The sequence below is a fragment of the Gopherus evgoodei genome, chromosome 1, assembly GCF_007399415.2.
Source record: "Gopherus evgoodei ecotype Sinaloan lineage chromosome 1, rGopEvg1_v1.p, whole genome shotgun sequence".
NCBI lineage: Eukaryota > Metazoa > Chordata > Testudines > Testudinidae > Gopherus > Gopherus evgoodei.
Window position 1 is genome coordinate 107955203 of NC_044322.1, and position 23537 is coordinate 107978739.

A 23537-nucleotide genomic window follows, 5' to 3' on the forward strand; every position below is an offset into this window, starting at 1 on the left:
TGTGCGTATTGCAGTCTATTTCCCCAGTGAGGTTTGGGGTGGTTTTGATGATGTGTGTGCGCGTGCTCGTGTTACACTCTCCCTCCCCTCTCAAATTATTGTGGATTGAGGGAGAATTTTACTGCATGTTAGTGTCTCCTTGTCTAGGGATGAGACAAGGATTCTGCTGTGTATATTTTAGTATCTCAGCCTCTGGAAATGTATGTGTTCCCATCTATCCACAGTATGGTGCAGAGAGTATTGCACACTGTGTATGTTTTACCATCTCTTTCCCTCTCTGGAATGGAGGATTTACTACATGTTACAGTCTCTCATACATTCTTCTGGGGGTATATTCTATTAGGAAGGATTTTGCTGTAGGTTAGGCACTCTCCTTTTTGGAGATTGAGGCATTTTTAGAGGGGGGATGTGAGGAAGAGAAATTGTTGTGTACATTAGTTCTTCCTCCTTGAGGATGGGGCATACTGTGTACTACTGTATCTCAGCCTCGGTGGACACGGAGAGGTGGAGTAGCCTCTGTGAGATGTTCATTACTAACACATGCAGCAAAATAGATGTGTACCAACTTTATAAAACAAAGATTCTCTCTCCTCTAGTTACAATCTAAATTAAAGGTGACTTACACTGGGTAACATAATTGGCTGTGTGTCTTTGGTATTTCTTTATGTTGTATGAAGGCTTGTGGGTTTTATTTTACATATTAATAGCTCAGACATCACTTTTTTCTTTTTCTGTGGGCAACTAGCGAAAGAGTAGGGATAGGACATCTCAGCTGCCAAGGAAGTGAAATCAAATTAGTTTAGGGGAGGGATTAATTCTTCAGGCAGTTAAAAACTCTCCTGCAGGTTTGTTTGTTTTTCCTTTTTGGTTGGCTTTTAACTCAAACTGCTGGATGAAAAGCTATTTTGTTAAAGCTACAAAAAGCTGGCCCCTTCAGGTCCTGGCGAACGGCAGCCAGTCCTCATCACCGGTGAGCCAAGGGAGACCCAGATGACTTAGGGGGCTTCTTGAGCAGTCTAAGTAGAAAAGGGGAGAGGAGGGATTAATTTCATTGTTCTCATCAGATCACCTTTTAAGAATACAGGGACCTACTAGGGCAGGAAGCTGACAGAGGACGGGCTGCATAAAGCTCCCCCAGACATCCCCAGTCCTATTCCACCCACCCTCACACGGGCAACACCCCATGGGCTCTAGGCCCCCCCCTCCAGCCTTTCCCTCCCCTCCCCCTCCATAGGGCATACCCTTCTTACACCCCGAGGCACTTCCCTCCCCCTCACACGTGCGCCCCTGCGGACCATCCCTAACACACACGCGCTGTCCCCTCCCTCCCTGTAACCCCTTTGTTTCCTGCATGGGCATGTGCGGACTGCGTGCGAGGGGTTTTCCTGTCCGCACCGCAGCGCACACGTGCATAGCGCATGCTCGGGGAGCTGGGGCTGTTGGGAAATGTAGTTTAACTCCCCCACCTCCATTTTCTTGTCGTCCCTCGTGAAAGGGCGCATGCGCATTCCTCCCCCTCCCTTGTCGCGGGGTTCCAGAGAGAATTGTCATTGCTTATCCAGCCCCGATTCCCGTCTCCGATTGGCTGGCCGGGCGGCGAGGCGGGACACGACTGGCTGGCAGGAACGTCAACAGCAGCCTGCGACGGCCGGGTGACTCTTGAATTGATGCTGTTGCCTGGCGGGCGGAACCCAGGGTCCGGGTGCCGAGACTCAAACTGAGCCTGTTCCCGTTCAGCGGGACTCCGGGGGAGCCGTGCCTGTGAGCTGGGCGGCCCATTTTGGGGCTGAAGCAGCAGCAGCAGCGTTGCATGATCTTCCTCCGGTCCTGCGGCGATATCTCCCGCGGGAGAGGCTGTCCGGGACAGCGCAGCATTTTCCACCAGCCGCACAAACTTTGTGCCAGTGACCCCCCCCCCCTCCCGTGTAAAAGCACCAACCACTGAGCTCATGTGCAAACGTCCCGTGCATCGCCGTCATCTCAGCCCCCTGCACAACTTTCCCGGTAGCATCAGACCTCTTGCATGTAACCATACTACTTTCCAGTTGGCCGCGTACCTCCTTAGCACTGTGCCCTGGCTGCCCGTACCCTCTCGGCATCACACACACGCCTTTGCCTGTGAGAAGCATTTGTTCCCTCTGTACCTTACCGGCAGCAGCACCACAACCACAACCTCAATCTCCCCCCCCACACACAGTCCCACGCTTGTTTCTGCTGTTGCAGCAGCCCCACCTCCTGCTCTTAAACGTGAGTAAAGAGAGGAGGTGCAGAGATAATAAATATGCACATGAGCGTCAGTACTGCTGTTGTTGGGAGGGGGAGGGTCAGTGTGTAGAGGGGAGGGGTGCGCATGCGCGCTGCGTGGCGGGGCTGAATGTTTCCCAAGTGTTTGAAACTGGTATTTGGGTTTTCCACGTTGGATCAAGTGCGGCGTATAGCTAGAAGGGAGGCTGCATTAATATAACCGGGGACTGGAGCAGCGGCGGCGAGAAGAGCGTGGAAGGAGAGAGGATAGGAGCGGCACACGGGCGCCCAGAGGAGTTGATGCTTCTGTCAGACACTTTGCACAACAGATTTTGTTTCCAGACTGTTTCGGAGGATCTGGTTTGAGCCCCCCTTCTTCCCCCTTCGCACACACAAATCCCTCTGATTGTTCCTACCACCTCCTTCGTGAGTTACCCACAACGACAGCCATTCAATCAGCTGCTGCTGGCGGTGGGGACTAGCGGAGGGTGCGTGTGTGTGTCTCTCTCTCGGCGTTCACAAGAGAAGAGTCAGATGTAGCTTCTCTCGGTTTTGGGGCGCTCCAGAGAGAGGTGGGCAGGGAGCGAGCGGGGCAGATTGGGGCTGTCGTTTTTGGAGCGAGCAGCCCTCGCTCTCGCACGGAGACGGGGAGGAAGACTGTCTTACCGGATGAAAATGTTGAGTCCTGCAAACGGAGAGCAGCTTCACCTCGTGAACTATGTGGAGGATTATCTGGACTCCATCGAGTCTCTGCCCTTCGATCTGCAGAGAAATGTCTCCCTGATGAGGGAAATTGACGCCAAATATCAAGGTAAGTGCTTTCTTGTGTGTGTGGTGCTGGGTTAGATTTGTCTTTTCTTTCCTTGGTAGCTGAGTCCTGGCACCCCTTGCCCGCCGCCCCCCCGCACCCTGCAGGGATGGTAGTTTTATTTTTGGGAAGAGGGAGAAAGCAGGAAAAGAGAGCCTAAAAGAGGAGAGAGGGGCTGATCTGCAGCGTTAGCTCTTGTCATGGGGCGGAACAAAAGGTCTCCGGCTTCTCTTATTAAGCAAGGAGTCTGCTTTTCAGTGTAAAATACTGGACAAGACGGGGGGCAGGGAAGCAGGGTGTGGGGGGCTATTTCTGGGTGTGTAGTTGTGGGGGGAGGTTTTGTAGGTATCGAGGAAAGTGCTGGGTGGACAGAGGGAGAGATTACAGCACAACAACATTTAGGAATGTACAGTATTCATTATGGCTGTAGTAAGGGAGAGAGGCTGCTAGGAAAGAAGAGGGAGGAGGTTTAGATGCGAGTAGGGGGCAGGGTTTGCTTTCTTCAGTCTCTCTTTAATGGGGGTGCGTTTCACACTGTAAAACAGCCCCCCTGTGTATGTCGGAGGAGGGGAGTTATATAAAATAAACGCTGGATGGGTTATGGATGAGCTGAATGCTAAGTGCCCCCTCCCCGCGGCATGCTGGCTGCACTCACTCCGGGGCATGCCGTCTCCTTGACCCACGGCCGGCGGGGAGGGGAAGGAGAAGGGGGGTTAGCTTGCGTGGGCTTTGGAGCAGCTTTGTCACTTGCTGTATGTGTAGGGGTGAGGGCCTGTTGGACGCTGCCGGCAAAGGTGGCACTGGGTGCTGAAGGGGACCCCTCTTCTCGAATATGCGCCCCCCTCCTACTGTACGGGGCGGGGGGGGGGGCTGGTCTCTGCGGCACTTGCCGCTGATCTGCGGGCACCCCTCCCCCCGCGGGCAAGAGATGGGTGGAAAGCGCCCCATCGACGGCACCGGCAGCAGGGGCTACAGGGCTGGGTCGGGGCAGCGCTGTCGGGTGCGGGGGGAGGAGGGGAGGTGTAGGGCGACGCGCCTCCCTGCACGACCGCCCCAGTGCAAATAGCAGCTGCGTCCGCGCTATGCCGGAGTCAAGTCACCGCGCTCACTGCGTCATTTATAGCCCTCCGTCATTAGCATATCGTGGTTCGCCCCGCCTCTCCCTCGCGCTATTGGCTGGGCTCTGCCCCGCGGCTCAGCCTCTGCCGCTCACTGCCTGGGCGCGCTGTTCCGCCTCTAGCTCCGCCTCCTCGCGGCGTTTCCGAAGCCATTTTATTGTGGGGTTGATTTGAATATCTTGAGGTTCCTCCCGCCTTCCCGTTTCTGATTGGCGCCATGGGTTGCGCGAGGTGGGCGCAACTTTGGCCTTCGGGTTGTGATTGACACGATTTTAGGTGGAGGACCTGGTCTGTCTCCTCCTCCTGGTTCTGATTGGAACCTTTGGGTTGGTGGGCGGGCTCTTTGGGTTTTCCCATTCTGGTTGGTCCGTTGCGCCGGAGACCTGAGCTCTGGGCTTTCTGTTTCCGGTTGGGACGCGGCACCGGAATGGACGAGTTCCTCCCACTTCTCATCCTGATTGGCACGCTGGAAGGATAAAGGAGGGTTATCCCTGTACTCTTCGAATCTGATTGGTGGAGGGCAGACGCTGCTTCGCCCCTTCCCTCTCTTCCGAAAAAACAGGAGAAACTCAGTTCGGCCCATTTCCTGCTCAAAGAACAATAGCCTGACGTCACATCCTGGTTCTCCCTTCTGCGTTGGCAACTGGCCGGTTGCTAAGGAGGGGCGGAGTCTCCTGAAGGAGACTGCGAGAGACCCTTCTCGGTTGGCTGAGCGCCCGCCGGTGCCCCTCCCCCGCCTGTCATGGCTGCGAGTCGAGGGCCCCTCCCGCCGCGTTTGTCCGTCTGGCCGGCAGGAGGCGCCCGAGCGGGGGCGGGGGGTTGGCGGGACTCCTGCCGACCAGCCCGGGACGCCGCCCTAGGGGGCCGAGCGGGGGTTCGGCTCCTTGCTGTGGGGGTCGAGTCCCGCTGTCTTCACTTGGGCCTGGCGCTCCTGCTGCGGGCCCCGGGATTGGCTGCAGCTGGACGGAGCGGGGCCGCCCTCTGTTGTCCCGACCCCCGCAAACCTTCAGCCCCTCCGCCCCACCCCCCCAGCCTGGACGGGGAAGAGAAGCCAGCCTGGCCCCCGCCTGGATAGCCCCACTCCAGGCGTGCAGCAGACAACCCCAGCCTGGTTCCTAGCCCAGAAGCAGGCTCCTTGCAAATCTGCACCCCACGCCCCTGTCCAGGGAGCTCTCTGTCGTCTCAATAGCGGGATGTCACTTACACCCGCCCCCGTGCTGGGGTCGCCTGGCTGGCAAGTCCAGAACACAACCTATAAATTTCTTCTACTCTTTAACCTTCAAAATGCCCCCACTCTACTGTTCATGTATTTTTTAAAAAAGCAAACCAACCAGCTATTAGCCTTCCTTCAAACAACAATCTCTTCAGATGTTGATAGGGAGAGGGGGATCCTAGAAATCTATATTACAATTGGGCTTATAAATATAGTTTACAGCAAGATTTTGGCAGTTATTTTAGATGTGGGATTGTTCTTTAAGTAAAAATTGAATTTTGCATAGCGTTTTGCTGATTTATGGTGTGATAGTATATGAGAAGTGTTGAAATACACACTTCATTGAATAGTAATCCTCATAAACCACACAAATAGTGGTCTCTCCTGACATACCTTTAAAAAATAATAAAGAGCAGAGCATTTTAATAAGGTGCCAGTATTCAGATTTCATTACTTGTACAAAAATATAAAACTTACTAATGTATGGCAAAGTATCACAAAACGGAGTTATAGTTGACTAAAGGAACAAAGTACATGTAGTGCAGTATCCTTATGACCACCATTCATTTACTAAGTTTCTAAATTAATAATTAGTAACTGCTCTCCTAATTATTGAGTTGGTGAGGTTCTACCATATACAATATACATTTTCCCCAAACTACCTCTAACAAAGCTGTTTAAAAAAACCCAACAACAATACGTGTGTTTCCATCTGTCTTTGTGAAGTCACCTTATTAAAGGTGGAATTTTGAAAAGTGCTTATCATTGGCCACACTGCTCCCATTCAAGTCAATGGGAGTTTCAGTATGCCATTTAGACCTACTCTGGGCATGGTTAGTTGAGAAAGTTAGTTTGTTTATTGATGGAGCTGTACCAATATTAGCAATGGTGGGAAATGATTATGCTAGCCTCAGCCTGAGAGCATGCACACCAGGCCACTGGCAATATAAAAGGATAGGCAGATGTATCATAAGGTATAGCAACTATCTGTTTCCACCAGAATAATCAAGTGCCTCCTGGCATCCGACGAAGTGGGTATTCACCCACGAAAGCTCATGCTCCAGTATGTCTGTTAGTCTATAAGGTGCCACAGGACTCTGCTGCTTTTACAAGTGTCCTCTGTTACTTGGCCTCTAGATCTTTGTTAGAAGAGAAGGGTGGGAGCCCCTACTCAAAGCCACTTAAGTGACTGTTGAAATAGAGCCCCTTTTTCATTTATATTCTCTGAAAAAAATTAAAATGACACAAATAAAGATTTATACCCTTCCAGGCATCAAACCAGCAGTCTTCTGTGTTTAATGCAGACAGAGATAATCTTTGCAGCACAGAAGCTGGCTGTTATTTCAGACCAACACTGAATATTCCAAATTAGTTACCTTTATGGGGGCCTGAGATTACTGTCATCAATCAGTGGGAACAGTGAGGTAAATATTTCAAACTCTGAAAATAAATCTGTGACTCTTATTCAACTATGGGTCACAGAGAGCTAGGCAAATATTAGAAAAAGGTGGACAGATTTATCTCTATAGCTATGCATTAAGCCTGTGATCTTATTGGCTTACAGCAGTGGTCCCCAACCTTTTTGGCTGGCAGGTGCCAGCCGAAGGACCACTGCGGTGGTGACACCTCTCGATGACATCACTTGTCGGCGACAAGCATCGTCATCGAGAGGCGTCCCCGCCAAAATGCCGCTGCGGCATTTTGACGGGTGCTCTCCCGGGAGCCAGGACTTGAGCGTATTGGGGACCCCTGGCTTAGAGACTTTCAGTGCAGAGGAGTGGATAATGTTGCAAATGTCGCAAAGAGAGAGTTTTTGTGTGTGTTGTGAAAAACTGTTTAGCTCAGCTAGTGCAGTACTTAAGATTGGCTGAAGGGTATTGCTTACGTTTTCATTCTTACGGCTGGTGGTGGGCTTTCTGATGCTGCACAGCAAGAAAAGCCATAGTTATATATGTTTGTGTCCTCTGCAGCCTACGGCGTTACAAGGTGCACAGAATTCCCAGCGTGTGATTTTTTGCATTTGTAACTTTCCCAACATGCTTTAAACATACAGGTGACAGAGTGAAACCAGGCACTCACAGATAGTCAGATACCTATGCAACTATCTCGGGAGACATTGAAACAGCTAGGCTCTTGCATGGGGCTTATACAATGTTTACCTGTGAGGGGATTAGTGTTAGCCATCCTGGAGAGGACAGGCAAGTCATGCTGCTGAGTCTGCTTGTCTAAGGAACGTTACAAATTAGAGCCTGCCGCAACTTTCAGCTGAAATAGCTGCTAAGAAACTTCTTTTCTTATCTAGTATCACACTTAAGTACCACAGACTCCCAACTCCATCCATCAGAACACCCATTTGTTGCTGATCAACCCTTTTTATTTGTATCAGAAGGGTAACCGTGTTAGTCTGGATCTGTAAAAGCAGCAAAGAATCCTGTGGCACCTTATAGACTAACAAACATATTGGAGCATGAGCTTTCGTGGGTGAATACCCACTTCATCGGATGCACTTCGTTCTTTTTATCTGAGCACAGTTGTAAATAGCAACAAACCGTATCACTCAGTATCTTGTGTTGTGCTGAGCAACTTTGATTAGTACCTCCCAGGAAGTCCTCAGCAGCTAGCAGGATCAAGGTTATTATCACTAAATGAGATATGCCTTCCCAATGTGTTAAATAGTAGAGCAATACTAGCAGCGTGATAATGGTATATTTTTCATGTGCATATGTGATATTTAAATGAAACTTTAGTAATAGGTGTGGAGAAATAAACTAAACTATTTCGTCATTAAAAAATTAGTAACCTATGGAGAAACATTCTTTGGATATCCACAAAGCAAAGTATTTTTCCTAGAAAGATTATCTGTATGTCAAATTCTAGTGGGTTAATCTACTAATGACAGTGGCTAAGTGCCACAAAATTGGAATATAGACTTCTGAATTTCAGTTATTAGGAATAATGATGATAAATGTTTAATCTCCCAACATACTTAATCTCTAAGAGTTTGTCTTGATTAGGATAAAAGGTTTTTTATTAAGAAGGTTAGCTAACACATTCACACCAATTCTACCTGCTGTAGTACAACTAGCTGTATCTAAACTAGAGTCTTAGAACGTGTTAGTTAACATGTTATCAAAGAACAAACACCTTTTTATCCTAATCAGGACAAAGCCTAAATAGCAACAGCTTTGTTGGTATTAATTGTGTAACAAGAGCTATTGGCATGTTTTCTTGTCCAAAAGAAAGTCTTATTAGGGAGATAAATGTCCACATTTGTAAAATTCTAAGTCTGAGCTTTGCTATTTCATTTAAATATAGGTGGGATTGTAACATTTATTAGGTTAACTGAGTTACTTTTCTGCCAAGTGTTACATTCTTCTAAAACCTTTATTCTTGGTTAGTAAGCTAAACTGTTCTTCTCAGCAGCCTTTGTGTTCATTTCAAGGTGAATGGAAAGAGAAACACCATGATGGAGTTTAAAAAAGAGAATATATATATATATAAAATAGTGAAAGGGACAGTAATCTAACATGTCTCACTGGTATTGAATGGAGTTTGATGAAACGAGCATAAATCAAACACAGCTGTCTGTTTTTCAGTTATGAACTCTCAAATAACACATTTGACTCTTAAAACTTCTCTCTCACCAAAACTCTCTCATAGTCTGCTGAAAAAATCCTTACAGTAAGTAGTACAATCGTGCTACTTCAAGACTATCTGCATTTGGTTTATAAATGCATATATTCACTTTTACTATTTTAAATCAGAAATCATAACTGCTTCAACTGTTGCCAAATATAGTTGAATGTCCTAAATTCTTACTTTCTCTGGTTAAATACATACTGACAATAGATGCATATATTTACTCAGATTGCAACAATTACAGAATATGTTGATTCAGAAGGGACATGGCCATGCGCAGGCATGGACCCAAGCCTCCTACACATCTTAAAAGGAAATAAAATACCTGAAATATACGTATAGTTTGTATATTGCAATCCTGATTTAGCAACCCTTAGGCTGTGGCTCTCACCTGCCAAAGACTTGAAGGAATAGAACAGTAGCTTAAAACCTTGACTACGCTACAGTTTTGTCAGCAAAAGTCAGGTTTCATTGACAATACAGTGGAGGTGTACACACTGCAATGCTCCTTCTGCTAACAAAACTCTCCTGCTTTGCTACCAACATAAAACCACCTCAACAAGAGGCATAGAGCTTTTTGTGGCAAAGTTACATTGGCAAAGTGTCAGTGTGGACACTGGCTTGGTTTTGTTGCTGTAAGTGGTATCCAGGAAGTGTCCCACAATAGCCATCCTGATCGCTCTGGTCAGCAGTTTGTACTCTGATGCCTTGCCTCCAGGTATCTGCCCCTTCCCCTTTAAAGGCCTGGAAATTTTTGAAATTCCACTTCCTGTTTGCTCAGTGTGGACAGCTCACATCATATCTTTCCAGCTGACCATGGCAGCTCCATGCAACAAACGCTGTCCCGCTTGGAGCACATCTGAGTTGTTAGGTCTGCTGGCACTATGGGGTGAGGAGGCTGTGCAGTGCCAGCTCTGCTCCAGCTGTAGGAACTCTGATACTTAGGCCTGATCTATGCTGTAGTGGGGAGAATAGTGTAGCTGAAGTCGACGTACCTTAGGTCGACTTACGTTGCATCCTCACGGCACAGAGTTGACTACCGCCATTCCCCTGTTGACTCCACTTCCACCTCGCTGCAGTGGAGTACAGGAGTCAACGGCAGAGTGATTGGGGATCAATTTATTGCATCTACACTAGACACGATAAATCGATCCCTGATAGATCGATCACTACCTGCCGATCCGGCGGGTAGTATAAACATACCCTTACAGTCAGATTTCTTCTGGAGTGTTAGATAAGGACTACAAATGGAACATGCATCAGTGTTGTGCAAAAGTAAAGCTGAGGCAGGTGTACCAGAAGGCAAGGGAGTCAAATCGTCACTCTGGTGCAGTGCTGAAGACCTGCTACTTCTGTAAGGAGCTGGACACCATCCTCGGCAGCAACCCCACTTCCAATGCCAAGAGCCCCAAGGATACTTTGATGGGGCTGCGGACAGCGGACTCATCCCCAAGGACAAAGTTGTGTATGAGGAGGTCGAGTTGGAGGATGATGTGGAGCACGTGTTAGGGTCATCCAGTGGTGTGGTGAGTCAGGAACTCTTTTCCACTCTGGAGGGGTCTAGCCAGTCCCAGCAGTCCATCTCTGGTGCGCATGATGTGCCAGAAGAGCGCTCTGGTAAGTGATCTTTTTGAGTTGATGCTGCTCGGTTATATGAAGTAGAGTGGTCCTTTGCTTTGTATATATTGTAGAAGTGAGTGAAGGGATAGAAATGTACAAGAGTAGCTGTGTTGACCTGTGCTTTACATTACCCTGTACAGCAAAGCAGTGTGGTGGAACAGCTTGTTAATGCACACTGAGATTTCATAGGAATCCTCCAGAGAGATATCTAGGAAACTTTCGTGGAGGTACTCGCCAATCCTCTGCTGAAGGTTTCTTGGCAGAGCTACTTTGTTCCTTCCTTCCCCCATCAGCAATCACTTGTGCAGGGACCAAAGCGGCACATGGGCGAGTAGCATAGGGGCCCAGTCTGAAACTGCAAGCATGCAAGAGATGCACTCTTGCATCCTTGCTTACCTTCAGGAGTGAGATAGTGTCTTCAGTGACCTCTGCCTGTGGAAAATGGTGGCAGAATTTACAATATTGTCCCTAGTCCCCTTAAAAAAACACTGAGACCCTTTGCCCCATCTTGAGTGCACCCCCACACACACCATCCCCCTGGCCTACCTCATCACAGTTAGGATTTTCACTGAGCTGTGTGCTTGCCAAGAGACAGTGAGAAACTGATTCATTTTTTTTAAAGGTGCATTTTACTATAATGAGTTGATGTGGTGCATGCACTAAAATTCATGCTTCTGTTTATTGTTTCTTGTGCTTCTGCAGATGTGGCCTTCAGTGGAACGCTCTACACACTGGCAGAGCACCTCTGCCAGATAAGGAAGCAAGGAGGACATGTTCCGAGAGGTGGTCCAATCCTCAGAGGCTGAAAAAAACAAGAACGCAGATTGCAGAGAGAGATTTTAAAAGAAAATTATACAATAGGCAGGACAGAAAGGAGAGCCAGGAGCCAATTTTAATGGGCCAAGAGAAGATGGTAAAAGTGATGGAGGAGAAACAGATGATGAAGTTTCATCTAATCACACTGCAGGCAGAATTCATGTGTGGTCAACCACCCTGCAGCTGATACAGAACTGTTTTTCATGCCCTCCCTAAACTCCTCCCACACTCTCACAACTTCCCAGCCCATCTTGGTACTCTGGTCACTCCACCTCTTTGGATAGCTTCCAAAATGATAGCTGGACTTGCACAGAGCTATGAGAGCGTACACTGCCCTTCATTTTTATTTCCCTTCCCACCAAGCCTTTTGTGTGTGTTATTAATTGGTATTTAATAAAAACAAACTTTTTGAATGATAACCAATCTTTATTTGTCTTCAAAACATGGTGCTTGATGCTGGAATTAATACACAGTGGCAATTTCATCATTTGCTGACTACACATCTCGGTCAAGAATCATCAACATTTTCATACAATGTGGCAAGTTAACGAAGCATGGCAGAGTGCTGTATAGAATGAAACATTACTGGAGCTCATTGTCAAATTGTTGCCTCAAAGCCTCCCTAATTCAAATTGCTTTTCCTCTCCCCCCAGTGTACCTCAGCCTTGGTATCTGACTGCTCAAAATCAGCCACCAGGTGATCCGTCTCCACACACTACCGTGCAGGAAACGTCTCATCTTTAACCTCACAAATGTTATGGAGCACCCAGCAGGCTGCTATGACCATGGGAATATTTTCCTCATTTAGGTCTAATTTGCCATAAAGGCAGCGCCAGCCTGCTTTTAATCTGCCAAATGTACATTCTACAGCCTATTGGTTGAAGTGCTCCTTGCTGCTGTCCAGGTTTCTCGTGTAAGGCTTCATGAGCCATGACAGTAAGGGATAGGTCGCGTTTCCCAGGATCACTATGGGCATTTCAATATCCCCCGTTGGAATATTCTAGTCTGGAAAGAAAATCCCTGCTTGCAGCTTTCTGTACAGACCAGTGTTCCTGAAGATGCATATGTCATGCACCTTTTCGGACCACCCCACGTTGATGTCAGTGAAACGCCCCTGGTGATCCACAAGTGCCTGCAACATCATGGAGAAATACCCCTTTCTATTGATGTGTACTCAGTTGAAGGTGTTCTGGTGTCAAAATTGGGATATGCGTGCCATCTATTGCTCTGTCTCACGTAGGGAATCCAATTGCTGCAGAGCCATCCACTGTTTCACACAGGTTGCTAAGAGTCACAGTCCTTTGTAGCAGGATGCGATTAATTGCCTTGCACGCTTACCTTAACATAGCTCCAATGGTCAACTTCCAGGTTCCAAACTGATTCACGACCAACTGATAGCAGTCTGGAGTCGCCAGCTTCCACACAACGATTGCCATGCACGTCTCCACTCAGAGGGCAGCTCTCATTTTGGTGTCTTTGTGCTGTACTGCTGGGGCAAGCTCCGCACATAGTTCCAAGAAGGTGGCTTTCTGCAGCCAAAAGTTTTGCAGCCACTGCTCGTCATCCCAGACCTGCATAACAATGCGATCCCTCCACTCAGCGCTTGTTTCCTCATCCCAAAAGTGATGGTTCGCCATGTGCAGCTGTTCCATGAATGCCAAAAGCAATCTGGTGTTGTTTCTTTCCATGGCACACAACAGGTCAGGTGCCTCTGAGTCCTGTTTAAATTGAGTGCTCACGATGTACTGTATGACCAGCCATGATGTGTTCATAACAGTGATTACAACAGTAGAGAGCAGTGCAGGATCCATCCTTTCAGACAGAGATTGTGAGAGCATAGTAAACAGGCACCATTGAAAAATACCACAAAACACAGTAGAAAGCCCATGGAATGATGGTACAGAAAAAACTGCATCATGAGATATTGATCCCTCACCCATGGTGCACCTCAATCCACTCTGCCTTCCCAGAACTCCTAGCTGCAGAAGATGGTGAGTAGCACAGTGGGATAAATACCCACAGTGCACTGCTCTCTCTGTCAATGCTTGAGCACCAGCTGTGGGCGTGCTCCACTGATAGGAGTGTTGTGTTAACATGCACAAGTGATTTAATTATACCAATTTTTGATTGTCGGCATAACTTGCGTTGACTGTGTAGTGTAGACAAGGCCTTAGAGACACTTTTAACCCCCATCCCGGCGGTACCGAATAGAGCTCATCGTAGCTCAGGACCCACCTCACAGCATTCAGAATTCTTGTGCATCAGCAATCAAGTATGTTAGCCATTACTAAATAACTCAGCATCTGTTTTCTTCAGTGATTAACTCACTCGCTCTCCCTCTGCCTGTTTCAACCATTTCTTGTGACCAAAATGTAAATGGCAGTCCTGTTATCTTTGGTTTTGGGGGGGGGGAGTTTATTTTATTCTTTAGCAGAGCGTTAATGTTAATACGTGAAAGATGGTCTGAAAAACCACTATGATATTTCTTAGTTCTGGCTTTAGAACAAAATTTTGTAGTTGCCAATGATGGAATAATCTTCTTTTACTTCATTGATTTGTCTAAAAGGAAAAGTGTTGAAGATCTAGGCCACTAACCTGGCAATCTGTAACTTCCTTTCATTGTGACAAGCTGCTTCATAGACATCACATACTGCTGCACCCACAAAACTCGCACAGGGTGTAACAGTCTAAAATGAAATTATTTTTAATAAGTTTCTACATTTCAGCTAGATGGCATTTGCATTCTGTTCCAGAGAGACCAACTAATCAGTTGTAGATGAGAGCCACTTGTTGTCAGATTTCAACTTCAGTGTGGCTGCCTTTGATCAGCTTTGTACTTTACAAGAAAGTAGTGCTGCTTTTGGGAGGCAGTAGTATGGGGAGGTTTTGTTCAGCCATTCTGTATGTGCAGAATATTTATAGTTTTACTTTTTTTTCCCCTTTGCAGAGATCTTAAAGGAGCTGGATGATTATTATGAAAAGTTCAAACGAGAGACTGATGCCGTGCAGAAGAGAAGACTGTTGCATTGCATACAGAGAGCACTAATCCGGAGTCAGGAACTGGGAGATGAAAAGATCCAAATTGTCAGTCAGATGGTGGAGCTTGTTGAGAATAGAACCAGGCAAGTGGACAGTCATGTGGAACTATTTGAGACCTGTCAAGAGACTAATGAGACCACTGGAAACAGTGGCAAAGCCAGCCAAGATAAGTCAAAGAATGAGACAATCACTCAGGCTGAAAAGCCCAACAATAAGAGGTCTAGGAGGCAAAGAAATAATGAAAATCGAGAAAACGCTTCTAATAATCATGATCATGATGACATCACCTCAGGAACGCCAAAGGAGAAGAAAGCAAAAACATCCAAGAAAAAGAAGAGGTCTAAGGCTAAAGCAGAGAGAGAGGCTTCCCCTGCGGATCTTCCTATTGATCCCAATGAGCCAACATACTGTTTGTGTAACCAAGTCTCCTATGGAGAAATGATAGGATGTGATAATGATGAGTGCCCAATTGAGTGGTTTCATTTTTCATGTGTGGGACTCAATCATAAACCAAAGGGCAAATGGTACTGCCCTAAATGTAGAGGAGAAAATGAGAAAACTATGGACAAGGCACTGGAGAAATCTAAAAAAGAAAGGGCCTACAACAGGTAGTTTGTAGACTCTTGATTGCGAAGAAAAATAAAAAACCAACCAACCAATGTATTTATTGTCAGTGTCACCTTCGTTGAGGTGCAAGGATTGTAAAATGTATATTTTTAACGGAGGTTAGAAACAAAACCATTCCTGTTATAGGGACGGCAATAAGAGCAATTTTGTTTTTTCCATTTGATACAGCTGTAAAAAGAAAGTGGTCTGGCGACCAACATTAATAAACATGTAATAAGCATTTAAATTTAGTGTTCGGATGGAGCTAAAGACAATATGATATTTCTTTTTTGTGCTGGTAGCACTATACCCATTAACATTTAGATAACAAATATTTCTTAAATGTAATTTCATTTTTCTTTATAGAGGAATGTTATTTACCTTTGCAGCAAACTGTCAAATATTTAGCCATCCGGTTGTATTTGAATAAAACAACAGTACATTATAAATTTAATTTTTTTCACTGATGACCAATGCAAGATCAGACAAGAAGGTAAAATATGACTTCTGCTACAGTGTGTGTCAGTATAACAGTTCAATAACAAATGTTTAAATAGCGTTAGAAGATTATTTTTTAAAAAAGTAAATGGTTAAATTTTACATGACAAATATTTTATATACTGGCCGAGTACCACAAGGGCCATTTTAAAATGATTGAGTACATTTTATATTTAACCAGGAAGTGGTTTAGTAATGAAACTTACCATAAATCAAGCTTTATACTGTCACAGATAATAGTGTAGCAATCTTTAATTTGTATAAGGTGTACAAATGTAAATTTTTAAGTGGAGTTGCACTTACTGTATTATAATTGGAAATGCAGCCAAATGCCATTGTGTATCCAATGTGCATTTCCTTCTGTATGTATGAAAATTGTACAGCTGTGATATTAAGAAATAAATGAAAAAAACTAGTTTGCTCCTCTGGTGATTACATTTTAATATTCATTCATACCATTTAAAAATTAATGGCTAACTTCCGTAGCACCATCAAGCTGCTGCCGCCTGGAAGCCTAAAGTAGAATCTGTTGTAATGGTAGTCAAATTATGCTTCCAATAATGAATCTTCAGAGAGCGTATGATTAGCAAGAGAATAAGAGTCTCAAAATAGCATTTAACCTTCCATCCAACTCTATACTGTAGTGCTTACTGTTACTTTGGCCATATGTAATAATAAAATAATAATAAATCAATGGAATGGAACTGGCCACATTTACTGGTTTTCATGTGGATATAAACTAGTTCACATTTGTTATCAATAGGAAGTGCTTGCTGAATTACAATATTTTAAAAGAATTATTGCAACTATCCAGTTTAAGCATTTGTAACCCTCCTGGTCTCCTCAAATAAAACTGCTTTAGCTATAATAAAAATGTTAACTTTAGACACCCAGATCCCATTTCACTTTTTGTTTTTTAATAGCAACATAGGTTCAAACTGTTCCCTTCACCTCAGAATGGAGAGGATGAAATCCTGGCAGAGTCAAACAGGACACAGATGAGGGAGAAGCATCATTCTGTTTTCTGTCTGCTGTTGCGCGTGCGTGTGTGTGTGTCTGTGTGTGTGTCGGGGCGGGGGTTAAGAATAAGTGGGTTGAGGCTGGTAACAGGAGAAAGATTGGAGAAGGGCACTGGGAGAGGAATTCAGATAGGTGACGGGCAGCAGGAGGAAGATTTGGAGCACAATGCTGGAACTGATCCATTCATATTACCAAATCCAGTGACTCTCATAAGATTCTTATAGATTTGTGTCTCCTATGACCACCATGTCCCTCTTCCTAAAATTCCTAAACTGCCACTGTTCTGCCTCTCACAAATAATGAAATCATGAACTGGTGGGCTGGTCCATCTTCGAGAAGTGGAGTGGAAGATATGGAGTCAGCAGAAGAGGAATAAGTGCAAGGGCTACAGTGACCTCTGTGGATGTAGAGGGAAGTCACAAAATGCATTGTGTCACGTATTGCACGTTATATCAACCCTGTGGGATTTCCCCACCTAAATTATAGTGACTGAGTTAGTTTTAAATTAGATGAGTTACCCATTCATGCTCTGACTCCTGTGCTCCACCACTGGTAAGGATCCAGGGCCAGCAGGGGACCTATGGCAGCAAGTCTTTGCTGAATCTTACTTTGTCTTCTCTCTACCCTACTCCTCTTCTCCCCCATTTTGTTTCTCTTCTCCCTCCCACACAGTCCCCTGCTCTCCTTCCTATTCCTCACTCCAGCTGCTGTCTCCTCTGCTAATCCCAACCCTTGTGGAAATGCCCAGCTCCAACATTCTGTCCCCTCTCCAGTTAAGCCTTGTCTAGCCCAGGAAAACTAATGTTTTCAAAAAATTGTGCTCGCTAAAATAATTTGAAATACCAGTTGGGATACAGTATAAACACAGTTCAACTTCTCTGAATCCAGGCTAGCTGGCCAGGGTTGACCCTAGGTTCCCCCATTAAACTGTGTCCAACATAGGTCCCTAGTAATGTTTCAAATGCAGATAGCTGGGGTAAAATAATGGCAGTGTGGAGATGCATGCTAGAAAAAGTCCTACTTAAGAGGGGTCCATTGGTTTGCTGATAGGTCCATCTTGTCATTGTTCTTAAATAAGTACACTTCCAGCTCTTGCCCTCCCTTATCTTAGCTATGGGTCGAAGGCAGCTACTTATTTGCTAGGTGGTTTAAAAATTATATTATCAGTGTACTCATTTCTCCACGACCTTCCTGTTCTTCTCAACTCCACATACAGGTTGCAATTTTCTTTTGCTGCTTACATCTCTTGGACCTAAACCACAGTTTTTGATAGGGTCTATTTTCAAGCAGTCAGCCTGTTCACTTCATTTAGCGTGAACTGACTGCTGCTATTAAGCTCTTCATTGTTGGAAGTATGGCCTTCTCATGCCGTGCTGGCACACAGTCCTACAGCCTCATACTATGGAAACTACTCAAGCATTGCATCTTGTTTAAAATAGTATCTTTACCCATGTACTTTTTTCTTCTTGCCAGTTTAATGGTTCAGAAAATGTACTAGCCCTGTAACTTATTTCCTCTATTTCTGTGCAGAATAGATTCGGAGGAGGCAGCAGACATACAAGCTTCCCAACACCACCACCATAACTGAATGCTGATTTGGAGAGGCCATCACTAGAAATGAGAGAACATTTGAGTCTCCATGCCCATTCCTTGCTTGATTTCACTCCTGAGACTGCCAGCAAATGGCACAGTTGAGACAGTCCAATTTCTTAGTAGAGAGATTATCTATGGTTACTAAAATGTCCTACAGGTGACTGAACAGCCATCAGATGTAACAACTATCATTCAGTAGCTTATTACTAGAAAATGTCTGAGTGGGGGGGAAGCATGACTTGTTTGGTTTTCGTCAGAAATGTTCAACGAGCTATAGTCACTGCTGCTCTGGGCTGAATTTGAATGAGAGACCTAGAGATAAAAGGATCCCCAGAGCTAGTGATATATTCCCCTAATTGGTAGACAATGCCATTTCAATGGTAACGCTGCAGCAATTTTTTTCACATTGCTGGACAAGTCCATGGAGCGGAGGCACTGCAGTAGGACACTTAGCAGGTGCACTGGTATGGAAAATACAGGTTAGCAGGTAAGAGCAGGTAGTGATGAAGTATTTTGTGTTGCACGTAAGGTGTAACTGCAAGCTGTAGCTAGAACAGACGCACAGAATCAGCATGATACTGAAGCAAAAAGAGCTAAACGCCAGTTTGAACCATTACGTCACCTAAAAACATCTCAGTTAAACAGATTACCATCTCCCTAAAGCAGCCACCCAACCTTGCATATCATTAGGCTTAAATAAGTTTCCTGCCAATTAAGTGGATTTCCTGATTAATTGTCCAGTTAAATGGAATGTACCAAATAAATTCAACTGAACTGGATTGGTCTATTAGTCCTTTTTTGGTAGAATCTTTTTAGTTGAAGAGGAAAAAAAAGTCAGAAACAAGGGTAGAAGTCAGAAAGTATGCTTAGAGATGTGCTTCTTTGCATGTAATGTTGTGTTAACTCTTCATTGTTACTTGCAAGAATAAGTTTCTGTTGTTTTAATTAAAATTAACCGTTAGTCAATATATGTGATCCAACCCTAAAAATATGTTTGATCATCTTTGAAGTGCCATCCCCTCAGTGGACCATGTTGGTATGAACTTAACCAAGACACAGCTAGGTTTTGCACAGATAGGAGCTCTGGATTGGTGGGGGGGAGATAGAATCAAATTTCACGCATAGATCACATTTCACCTTTGCTGCAAAGTCTGCACTGGCTTGTGCAGGAGGTCAGACTAGATGATCAGATTGGTCCCTTCTGACCTATGAGTCTATGAGTCTATGAGTTTTGCTCTATAAAGCCCTTTATAGTTTGAGACCTGTGTAGATGTTCAGCTATATAGTGATGGGGGCCATAAAGAACATGGATAATTGACAAGTTATCTTGGACAAGTACGGGCCAGATCCTCAATTTGTGCAAATAGTTGTAGCTCAGTTGAAAGCATCCCTTCCTAGCAGATAATGACCTGGCTTCAGCTATACATACCATCATTACCTCCAGGATGAACTACAGCAGTGCAATATACCTGGGTATGAAGACTTCAGAGCTTACAAAACTCCAACTAGTACAAAATGCTATGGCATTTTTCCTCACCAACATGAGCTATGGTGAGTACATCACATCTGCCCTTCACTTTCTGCATTGGCTTCCCGTAACCATTATCAAACCATGTCACGTCTTGGCCCCAGATCCTCATAGGTACGTAGGAACGTCACATCCATTGAAATCAATAGGAGTTAGGCACCTAAACCTTTTTGGAACTGAGCCTTTGTCCTTATCTTCAGCTTGCTCAGTAGTGCTCAGTCACCTGGGCCCAGGATATCCAAAAGATTACCTGAAGCTCTAGGCCAGGGGTAGGCAACCTATGGCACGGGTGCCGAAGGCAGCAAGCGAGCTGATTTTCAGTGGCACTCGCACTGCCCGGGTCCTAGCCACCGGTCCAGGGGGCTCTGCATTTCAATTTAATTTTAAATGAAGCTTCTTAAACATTTAAAAAAGACTTATTTATTTTAAATATAACAATAGTTTAGTTACATATTATAGACTTATAGAAAGAGACCTTCTAAAAACGTTAAAATGTGTTACTGGCACACGAAACCTTAAATTAGAGTGAATAAATGAAGACTTGGCACACCACTTCTGAAAGGTTGCCGACCCTTGCTCTAGGCTGAAGACTGTTCAACAGCTCTGCTCCTCTGGTACTCTCTACAATAAAGATATATCTTGTCTGTGCAGGAGCCAGAACTTTCCCAGGGGCCAGACCACGACTGTGACACAAACACCTACAGAAGCTAAGGCCCATTGCAAATCTCCCCGCTTTTTGCTCTAAGTACAACATGCACTTTTTCAACCTGGCCTTCTCCAGTGAGTTTACATAGCAACATGCACATAAGAACCCACCAAGGCAGGCTCACTATATACTGCAAGACAAATAAATAGCTACTCTTGTCTAATATGGCTGCTATTAGAGTTATCATTTCTTTATGTGGCTGAATGTTCTTTTTCCAACTTGGCTGGTTTAACATCTGACTAGAAAAATCATTTTAAAAAAACAACCTCAAAATTAATCACATGGATGGCAAATATTAATAGAATTGTGAGCATTAAAAGTTATTGCTCAACAGGATTTTAATTCATTAGCTTTTAAAATTACAAAAGATTTCCCCCACTTGGCCAAGGTTATAAAAAATAGCTAGTCCTGTTGAGTGCCTCAGCTTTTGACCCTTTCCATATGACTGATTTTCAGAAAGTGCTGAGTCTTCATCCTCTGAAAAGGCAGGGCCTCTTTAAGGTGTTTCACATTGGATACAAAAACCATTACTCAATTTTTAAAATCTTAGCTACTTGTTTAGACACCTAAATAAGGGGATCTCAATGGGCATTAGGCACCTAAATACCTTTGTGAATCCCACTCTGGGAATCTAACTTTAGCCACTCATTATTTTAAATACTTAATACTTATCTCACATTGTATTGTGAGGATAAATACATTGAAGATTGTGAAGCGCTCAAATACTATGGTTATGGGAGGGAGGGATGTCACATAAGTACCTAAGTGAGAAGATAGGAGGCCCCAGATCCATAAAGGTATTGAGTCTACTAACTTCCATTCAAACCAATGGTCAATGTGCCTTTGGGCGAGTCAAATCCCTCCCTACCTGTAAAACAGGGATAATAGTACCTGTTTACCTAATGTACTTCACAGGTGGTTGTGAGGTTTAATTAATTAACAAGTCAAATTAATCTCTAGAGTAAATCTAATCTATTGCTTTCCATTAAATTATACCATCAGTGAATTTAGCCCAGGACTTTGAAGGAGCAAAATATTCCTGTTACCTAGTTTATGTATATACCTAGTATATCTAAGTGAAGACAATATGTTAGGGAAAACTGATTGAATACCTTGCATTATGTTCTGCTTGTTCAGCAAGAAGTTGTTTACATATTTATTTTTGGATGAGAAAGATAAATAATTGTTAAAAACATTGCAATCTAAGACAGAGAATAGGGCCTTGTCTAACCCTTTAATAGTTCACATTTATCGTAAATAAACCTCCTATTCCCCCCTACAAAACTCACTGTTTTGATTCATATCACTGCTGGCCTTGGAGTTATTTTGCTAAAATGTTAGTCTTTCTAAGTTAGAGACCTCCATTTCACGGTTTATGATAAGACCAGGTATACTTTTATTTTAATTTCCATTCATTCTCTGAATTTACTTATCTATTTCTAAAAGCTTTGAATCTTTGTTCAATTTCCCACAAAAAATTTCTCCATTTTTCTGTTTTTGGTCTTTTTGATAATCCTTTGTACCACCACCTTACTAATCATTAAGTTTTTGTTATTCATTGTGTTCTGCTTGCTCGTATGCTTTTTTCCTTTTTTTGATTGCTAATTTGAAACCCTCTTTCCACCAGGAAACCAGATTTCCAAGTCAGGGGCAATATGATGCTTTGTAGATGGCCAGATCAGCTGCTGCTGCAATTCCTTGTATTATGTTGGTCTAGAATTCTCCTAGGTTGTCACTTATACAGTTGCTACATAAATATTCATCACATTTGATCTTGAAATGGCCCCAATCAGCTTTTCAAAAATTCACAAACTTTTTTTGACATTTCTTCAGCCTTGGTTCTCAATAAGCATAAGGAAGTGATCATTCTTCTTCGAGTGCTTGCTCATATAGATTCCAATTAGGTGTGCGCGCACCGTGTGCACAGTTTGCTGGAAGGTTTTTCCCATAGCAGTGTCTGTCGGGTCAGCTCTGGAGCTCCCTAGAATTGCATCATCATGTAGGGCCCCACCAACCACCGCCTCTCCAGTTCCTTCTTATTGCCGGTGATGGTTGTCGGAGCCTTTCATCTCTCATGTTCAATGAGCGATCCTCTAGTGTAGCTTTCTGTAAAATAGTTAAAGATTGTTTTAAAAAAATTATTTAGATATTTGGATTTGGGGTAGCAGGGGGTATTTCCCTCCCTGTTTCCCGATCCCTCTCCTGTGTCTGGGGCATGCCTCAGACCCAGAGGTTTAAGTTGCGTGGGGTTTACCAGAAGTCTATGTCCAAGGGCGACCCACACGCAGCTTGTCTACAGTGCTTGGGGAGAGTCCCATCAAATGGAGAAGTGTAAGATCTGTAGGATTTTTCATCCCCACATGAAGAAAGAGAGGCACCATTGATTAAAGTTACTGATAATGGAAGCACCTCTCCGCCCTCAATCTGAGTTGAGCCCCATGGGCAGAGCATCGGGCTTCTCAGCGTCAGTGCGCAGTGCACTGGCTTCAGTCCAGGAGATGCCAAGGAAGGACTCTGGGGTCAGAGACCCTCGGCACCAGCATTTCCAAGCACTGAACACAGCGTGGGATCGATCTCGGCACCACTCACAGTCTGCTGTCCCAAAGAAGCAGCACAGGAAGACTGCTAGAGGGTGCTCACCTTCCTGTGCAAGGGAACAGGAACCGCCCATGGAGGGCTACCGGTGCAAGACCACACCTCCCTTCCAGCTCAAGAGCCAGCACCATCAACTCCAGGCCCATGGGAGGGACTGTTGAGTCCGGTGCCACCGGAGGAGACCCAGGTGGAAGATTTGGACCTCCCTTCCACACCCAAAACTTATGAGGTGGCATGGGACCTGATAACTCTGACAGATCCACACTTCCCTGACCATGGTGGCACTGCACTGGTTCCGAGGCCCCAAACGACAGAGGCCACTGGTGCAGTGCAGGAGCAAGCTGTCTATGACTCAGCAATGGTCTCCATCGCCTCAGCACTGATCCCTGGCACCTCCATGGTCTCCGTACATGAACTCAGAGTCCGAATTGGACACAGACTCATATGTGTCCCAGAGAAGCCAGCACCGTAGCCGTCAGCACTCCCGGACAGCA

At 45.0% G+C, this 23537-nt stretch overlaps 1 protein-coding gene across 2 annotated transcripts; it reads left to right on the plus strand.

The window, feature by feature from the left end:
• The first annotated feature begins 2328 nt into the window (after positions 1-2328).
• ING1 (inhibitor of growth family member 1) lies at positions 2329-16016 on the plus strand. 2 transcript variants are annotated; one of them, XM_030568634.1, is made up of 2 exons: positions 2329-3055; positions 14406-16016. In XM_030568634.1, the coding sequence occupies exons 1-2, from the start codon at positions 2914-2916 to the stop codon at positions 15107-15109; spliced, it is 846 nt and encodes a 281-aa protein (XP_030424494.1). In that variant the 5' UTR covers positions 2329-2913; the 3' UTR covers positions 15110-16016. The 2 variants fall into 2 exon arrangements, with proteins under 2 accessions (XP_030424494.1, XP_030424503.1); XM_030568643.1 differs by lacking the exon at positions 2329-3055 and adding an exon at positions 12985-13449.
• The last annotated feature ends 7521 nt before the right edge of the window (positions 16017-23537 follow it).